Source organism: Cryptotermes secundus, unplaced genomic scaffold, assembly GCF_002891405.2.
Source record: "Cryptotermes secundus unplaced genomic scaffold, Csec_1.0 scaffold1066, whole genome shotgun sequence".
NCBI classification, from domain to species: domain Eukaryota; kingdom Metazoa; phylum Arthropoda; class Insecta; order Blattodea; family Kalotermitidae; genus Cryptotermes; species Cryptotermes secundus.
The window spans coordinates 1-8,246 of record NW_019738984.1 but is presented as its reverse complement, the minus strand read 5'-3'; the positions used below and the strand labels follow the sequence as shown (position 1 = coordinate 8,246).

Sequence of the window (8,246 nt, the reverse complement as noted above, 5' to 3'; positions counted from 1 at the left end):
TGACATGGTGTCATACTGCGAAGACTGCAACCTAAACATAATTCATGATGCTATAATGTTGCAATGCCGATCTCAGTAGCCGGGCGGTCTAAGGCATGCACTGTCTTCGCTCACTTGGAAGCTGGGATCGTGGATTCGAATCCCACTCAGGGCATGGATGTTTGTGTGCGTTTTATCTGTGTTTGTATACAGGTAGAGGCCTTGCGACGAGCTGATCACTCGCCCAAGGAGTCCTACCGTATGTGTAAGATCTAGAAAAACCGAAGTGAACGGAGAAGTTCATGGAGGTAGGCCTAGGCCCACTGGGCCTGTAGTGCCAAGGGGAAAAAAAGGATAATGTTGCAATCCAGTGCTGTAGTTTTTTTTTCCCTGTATGCCTTGAATAAACATAGTAGCTAAAACATCTCTTTTAAATATCCAATGATTAAAGCTACTTGTATATTTTAGAATATCAGTCAAGTATTATTAAAGCTGATTACGGCCACTGAAAAAATTGTGGTTCACGTATGTGACAGATGTTCACTTAACTACTAGTGCAGTAACATCTATGATACACAACATGCAGTGCAGTAGTATAAAGTTATTTTAGAATACAGTGTATAAAAGATTTGTCAGGACACTTGTCCTGTAAGCTTATTATCTTACTGGGAAGTGTCAAGCAGAATGCCAATTATGAAGAACTTAATTCAGGAGTTCTCAACCAGTGGACCATATGCAACCCACTGATGATTTTGTGTACCTGATGTATTATTTTGTAATATTGCATCATTCAGATTATGAAACTGAAAATTAAATATTTAATTGTAAGTGAATAACTGATAAAAATAACTAACTCCTTTGAGCAGTGTCGTTCTTGAAAAGCTAGCAGTTGCTCAGTTATTCAGCCTTATACAGAACTGAAAGGTCCACTACCATGTACATAAGAGCCTCACACTGGTCCCTATCTTGACAAATCAACCGATTTGTATATGATAATTATTGAGTAATGTTTGAACTTTTGTGTTGTATGTATATTTTTGGGAAATTGTAATGAAGTGTCAGTAAATTAAATAACCTGACAATTCATGAAGTGAAAAGAAAGGGTGAATGTTGTCCTTTGTCTTAAAAGGTTAAGATCTCCTGCTTTAAGTGAACAGATTAATTTGGAATATTTAGTCTTTCAGTGCTGGCAGAACTTGCAGATGTTCTATGATACATAGGACACTATAGCTCTGGACTGCTGAATTACGAAACTTGTGTTTCCTATTATAAGCTGACTGCTGATATGGAACATGCTAGTGCATGGTTTATGCAGTGAAGCACATTTATGACACAACTTCATTTTCTGAGTGACATGGTGGTGTAAAAACCAAAAGCTATAAAAAAAACTTAAAAAAAGGATAAATCCATCCCTGTAACAGATCATGGACACTCAGCTCACAGATGGTGGTGAGGTGGATAGCCTTACGCACCAGCCACCCTTTACCCGCAAAGACTCTTAAAAGATTAAGGAAAGAAAACTTGTAATTTACATTAATTTATTGAATCTTAACATCATCAGACACTGTGGAAGCAGATATAATGACATGAACATTAGTTGTCCATATTTTAACATATTTTACATTGAAATGTTGCAAACTTAAGTAATCATACTTTTAAAATTAAGCTGTTAAATAACAAACAAGTGCATTGTATCAAAACAAAACCCTAAAGATTAGACATAAAATTAAATATGAATGGTGAGTAAAAACAAAAGTGCTATTAGAAGCCATGACTGAACGAATTCCAAAGTCTTGTGTTCATAAACATAACTTGTTTTTCTTATTTATTTCTACAAAAGTTTTTATTTCGGAGTTTCCAACTGAATATAATTTGCAGGTATTTTCTTGTGTGACAAGTCAAAACCAATGGGAATGTGGTAAAATGTAATTTGAAATTGTCTGTGTAATTATTACACCCTTTCAAGCAGTAAAATATGTGTGTAAAAATTCTTCATGCTATGATGAGGAATATATTTACCTATATATATATGTCACTCAAGCTGCCACACACATGCATATATATACACACTAAAAATGATCTTGACATATGTATAACTTCAAAAGCGTCTTAATATTTCCTTCCAAAACCACTTTAGTTCTGTTATTAAAATAACGGCTTTCACCATTCTGTGATTAAAAATTTGCTATATATGTAATACATTAATCTGAAGCTGTAACATCTCAGTATTGTATAAATTTGGAGGCATTTATAAAACACAAAACAAGGGATTGTAGGCTTGCTATCACAGATTTACTGCTGGTTGTTAAGGTTGAAGATATGTGTATATGAAGGACCATTCACCAGTGTTTACAAAATCTGGGACCATGGATTTAATTTCATGGCATATTTGCAGATGTATTATATAGTATTATAATGTGACTGTATTAGGCAGTTATATATAATGCAAGAGTATTATGATTCAATGTAAATTATTATATATTCTGTAGTTCAAGCTGTATTAAAAAAAGAAATTAATCTGTGTAAGAATGGACTGGAAGCCATATAATTTATGAAAATAGTAAAGGAAAATTAAGTGCATTTTCTCTAGAAATCATATATCATCAACCGAAAAATTATCAGAGAGCTAGAGTATATAGAGTACAATACATAATGATGTGAGACTGTGTATGATAGCATACAAGAATTATGCATGAGAATGTCATATATATCTGTGTAATGATTTCACAGTCTAGTTTGAAACAACTGGCAGGTAAAACCGATGTTTCTGTGTGTCTCTTGTGTGTTTAAATGGAGGCTCTTTTGTTTCAAGTAAGGTGGCAGGACAAGGTCCTGTAACCTTAGGGACAAATTCTTTTTTGTAGGAGGAAGCTGTATGGGAGGAGGAAGCAGAGTGATCTCCAAGCATTATATGGGAAGTGTTGGCATGTCGAGTTTGAGTAACACGCTCTGTTGTGCCAGTACTGGTGTGGAAATTACCATATGCCCTTGCTTCACTCTGTCCATGGAATGCTCCATCTCCAACAAACAGATTATCCTTTCTCGTGTTTCTCTCTGAGCGTGTATGTTGCTGCAGTTGCTGAATGGATGAAGAGGACCATGCCGAGCTTCTCTGAACAGCTCCCTGACGACTTTGTTGCTCAGATGAGGATAGGGTGGTGGAAACATCATGACCACTTCTCTGCTGGTGAAGTACTTCTCCAGGGGACACACCCTGCCTGTGAAGGGCACTTAAACTTCTCCTGTCCTGGCTCTGTGAAGAGTTGCTGATATACTGACCCAGTTCACAGAGGTTGGAAATGCTTTTCCTCTGAGCTGATGCAGCTGAGGAGATAGTATGCAGAGCTTCTGTTGAGGTTGTTGTGCTCTTTCGATGGAGAATTGCATTACTAGCATCAGTAGAGGAAGAAGTTATAACACTTCTCCTGTGATGACTACCTGATTTAATGCCAACGTCACTGACGGTACTGTGAATGCTGTTGTCAGAAGAGCCACTGATGGCTTGTTTAAATTCACTGCTGTTGGCATGGGTTTTGCAATGTTTCCTTTCAAAAGTGGAGGATTGGATGTTTGTGGATTGGCATTTTGATTCAGCTGATGTGTGTAGTTCAGCTGAATGAGATTTTTTATCAGAAATATTAGCTGTTGACAGGTGGACTGATTTAGAGGAATCAGAAATGTCATTTTGTTTTGATAACATTTCAGGTTTCTTAGCTTCATATTGTATGGTACTAGATGAAGATTGTGTACCCAAGGTACCACTGATAGCCTGGGTAATGCTTTGTTGCTGAAAGGATTTAGTGCCAGTTGCCTTGGCCTCCTGTCCTATGACTTCCTTCGTCACTGTCACGGTAGTTCCATCAGCCTCTGTTCTTGTTTCTTTTGTGGAGACGGCAGACCTCTTGGTATTTTGATTCTGTTTATGGGTCTTGTCTTCATGTGCTGACTTATTTGATGCATCATATAATGTCTTATTGGTCACTGCCACGTAAACATGATCATCTCCAAGAGTTATCTGTGACTGCATATGCTGTTTTCTGTTGGCAGTTCCAGTACACCTACCTGCTGCAGGTACAGAATCTTTTCTCTTTGGTTGGAAAGTATCTTTGCTAGTAGTTTTCATGTCCATAGTTCCACTTCCCACAGTCAGTGTATCGGTGTGTTTCTTAATTTCTGCTCTTTCTCCCTTCACCTCTTTGAATTGTGTCTTTTGTAATGATACCCCTTGGAAGTCACCACCAATTTTTAGATTATCTTGAGGTTTTTTGATGTTTACTTTGTCGCCTCTTCCTGGTTTAAAGTCTTCCTTAAATCTGGGGCTTCCATGAAATTCACCCTCAACTTTTAGATTATCTGGATGTTTCTTTATTCCATGCCTCTCTCCTTTGCCTGGCCGGTAGTCATCTCGAGATCGTGACCCCTCAAACTCTCCCTCAATTTTTAGATTGTCAGGATGTCTCTTAATTGGCAACCTCTCGCCTTTTCCAGTATGGTTATAATCATCCCGTGAACGACTGTCTGTGAAGTCACCTTCAATCTTCAGATTGTCCTCGTATTTTTTTATTTCTAATTTTTCGCCTCTAATGGCATTATAATCATTTCTAGATCTATGTATCTCTATTTCACCTTCAATTCTCAGGTTATCTTGGTACCTCTTGACTTCTACTCGTTCACCTGTAACTGATTTATAGTCATCTTTTGAACTGGGAGTCCCACTGAAGCTTCCTTCTACCTTCAGGTTATCAGGGTGCTTCTTCACTTCAGCTCTCTCCCCTCGCATTACTTTAAAATCATCTCGAGACCTTCTGCCTTCAAATTTGCCTTCTATCTTCAGATTGTCATTATGTTTCTTCACCTCCATTCTTTCACCTTTTATTGCACTATAGTCATCTCTGCTTCTTGTGTCCTGAAAAGTGCCTTCAGGCTTCAAATTATCTTCATGTTTCTTTACCTCGACTCTTTCTCCCCTTACAACAGTATAATCATCTCGGGATCTTTTGTCATCAAATGTTCCTTCAACTTTCAAATTATCACGGTATTTTTTAACTTCGCTGCGTTCACCTTTCACATATTTGAAGGCTTCCCTTGATATAGGACTTGCCTCAAACTCCCCTTCAGTTTTAAGGTTATCTGGGTGTTTCACAATTTGTGATCGGTCACCCTTCACAGGCTTGAAATCGTCACGTGTTCTGTACCCTTCAAATGTTCCTTCAGGCTTCAGATTATCACTCTGTTTCTTCATCTTTGGTCTTACACCGTGAATGGGTTTGAAATCATCTCGAGGGCGATGATCACTAAATTCACCGTCTATCTTAAGGTTGTCTGCTGGTTTAATGGGTGTTTGTTTGTCTGCTGTCTTTGGCTGGAAATCCTCTCTGGATGTGGGACCACCAAATTCTCCTTCAGGTTTGAGATTATCAGAATGTTTAACAATGTCAGCACGTTCCCCTGGTCCAGGCTTTACTTTACTAGGCCTCTCAAAATCACCTTCCAATTTTAAATTGTCTGCATGCCTCACCTGCTCCAGCCTTTCTCCTTTGCAAGGTGTGAAATCATCCCTACTTCTGTACCCTCCAAATTCTCCTTCAGGTTTTAAATTATCTGGATGCTTGACAATATTAGCACGATCACTAGGACCAGGTGCCTCCTTTAACGGTCTCTCAAAGTAACCTTCTAATTTCAAATTGTCTGGGTGTTTGATGGGTGAAGGCCTTTCTCCTTTCCCAGGTGTAAAATCATCCCGAGTTCTTGGGCCACCAAAACCTCCCTCTGGTTTTAGGTTGTCTGGATGTCTTACTATATCAGGACGATCAGCAAACCCTGGCTTCTTATGTACTGGTCTATCAAAGTCGCCTTCTAATTTCAAGTTATCAGGCTGTTTAATAGGTGATGGCCTTTCACCTTTCTGGGGAGTCATATCTTCACGTGACCTTGGGCCTCCAAAGTCACCTTCTGGTTTCAGATTGTCAGGATATTTTTTGATTTCAGCCCGTTCCCCTACAACTGGCTTCTTGTCTTCTGGCCTTATGAACTCGCCTTCCATTTTCAAATTGTCTGGATGTTTTACAGGTGTTAGCCTTTCTCCTTTCCTTGGTTGAAAATCATCACTTGTACGTGAGCCTACGAACCTACCTTCCGGTTTGAGATTATCAGGATATTTCTTGATATCAGGACGCTCAAACTTGACTGGTTTGTAATCGTCTCTGGCTTTATGATCGACAAATTCCCCTTCAACCCGCAGATTGTCTTCGTGTTTCTTTATGTCTACTTTTTCTGTTTTCACAGCACAGTAGTCATCGCGAGATCGATGTACCTCCCATTCTCCTTCCATTCTGAGACTGTCTTCATGTTTCGAGATCTCAGCTCGTTCTCCTTGAACGGGCTTGAAATCTTCTTTAGAAAGTGGGCTACCTTCAAAATTTCCTTCAATTTTGAGATTGTCTGCGTGTTTCTTTGGTTGCACCAGTTCAATAGGCACAGTTTTGTAATCATCCCTAGTTCTCGTTCCACCAAACTCGGCATCAGCAAGTTTCAGGTTATCTTCATACTTGAATGCCTCTGTTCGTTCCCCTCTTACAAACTTATAATCATCTCGGGACCGATGTTCTACAAATTCTCCCCCCACTTTCAAGTTGTCTTTGTGAACTGTAACTTCTGCTCTTTCTCCTTTCAATCCTGTAAAATCATCTCGTGTCCTTTGCACACGGAATTCTCCTTCCAATTTAAGAGTATCTTCATGCTTAATTATTTGCATTCTCTCTGCCATAGTGGTGACATATTCGTCTCTGGACCGAGCATCAATAAACTCTCCTTCAAGTTTTAAATTGTCCGGATGTTTCTTCATTTCCGGTCGTTCTCCTTGAACTGGCTTATAGTCATCACGTGTCCTGGGTCCACCAAATTCACCCTCTAGTTTCAAATTATCGTCATATTTCTTCACTTCAGAACGTTCACAAGCACATATTTTATAATCATCTCTCGTCCTCAAGTCAAGGAATTCACCTTCCATTCTAAGATTATCTTCGTATCTCTTGATTTCAACTCTGTCTGTATTGCCTGTACTGTAATCATCTCTTGACCGATAAATTTCTATATTTCCTTCCAGTTTTATATTGTCCAAGTGTTTCGTTATCTCGGCACGTTCACCTTTAACGAGTTTGAAATCATCACTTGTTCTGCTGTCGATAAAATCTCCTTCAGATATCAAATTATCCACGTGTTTTATAACAGGCATTCGCTCACCACTCACATGCAAGAAATCATCTCGACTTCTGTGAGCATCGAATTCACCCTCCTGTCTCAAATTGTCTTTTGGCTTTTTGACATCTGCACGATCACCTCTTGTGGGCTGGAAGTCCTCTTTTGATTTCGGCGTTCCCTCAAACTGTCCTTCTTGTCGAAGGTTGTCCCTAGGTTTCTTGACATCCGCACGATCACCACGTGTCGGTTTGAAATCGTCCCTAGTCCTTGGGGTTCCCTCAAATTGTCCTTCCGGCTTGAGGTTATCCTGAGGTCTCTTAACATCTGCCCTGTCACCTCTGGTAGGTTGATAATCATCTCTTGATCTTGGAGTTCCTTCAAATTGCCCTTCAGTTTGAAGATTGTCAATGGGCTTCCTAATATCGGCACGGTCGCCTCTCGTAGGAATGTAGTCATCCCTTGATCTTGGCGTTCCTTCGAATTCTCCTTCCAGCTTCAAGTTATCTATAGGTTTCTTGATGTCAGCTCTTTCTGCCGGTCCTACCTTTTGGGGCTGGGGTCGATCAAAATCCCCTTCCAATCTGAGGTTGTCTGGGTGCTTAATGATTTCAGCTCGATCCCCAGGGCCATATTCCTGAGGCTGAGGCCTTTCGAATTCTCCCTCAGTTTTCAAATTGTCTTTTGGTTTTTTGATATCTGCACGATCACCTCTTGTGGGCTGGAAGTCATCTTTTGATTTCGGCGTTCCCTCAAACTGTCCTTCTTGTCGAAGGTTGTCCCTAGGTTTCTTGACATCAGCACGATCACCACGTGTCGGTTTGAAATCGTCCCTAGTCCTTGGGGTTCCCTCAAATTGTCCTTCCGGCTTGAGGTTATCCTGAGGTCTCTTAACATCTGCCCTGTCACCTCTGGTAGGTTGATAATCATCTCTTGATCTTGGAGTTCCTTCAAATTGCCCTTCAGTTTGAAGATTGTCAATGGGTTTCCTAATGTCGGCACGGTCGCCTCTTGTAGGAATGTAATCATCCCTTGATCTTGGCGTTCCTTCGAATTCTCCTTCCAGCTTC

The 8,246-nt window shown here is 39.9% G+C and overlaps 1 protein-coding gene across 1 annotated transcript; it reads right to left on the bottom strand.

Moving 5' to 3' along the window:
• Positions 1-1,500: 1,500 nt before the first annotated feature.
• LOC111871545 (titin homolog) lies at positions 1,501-8,242 on the bottom strand (the record flags this gene model as incomplete). Its single annotated transcript, XM_023864715.1, has 1 exon — positions 1,501-8,242. A coding segment is annotated over one exon (5,532 nt), but the record flags the coding sequence as incomplete, so codon positions are not given.
• Positions 8,243-8,246: the final 4 nt, after the last annotated feature.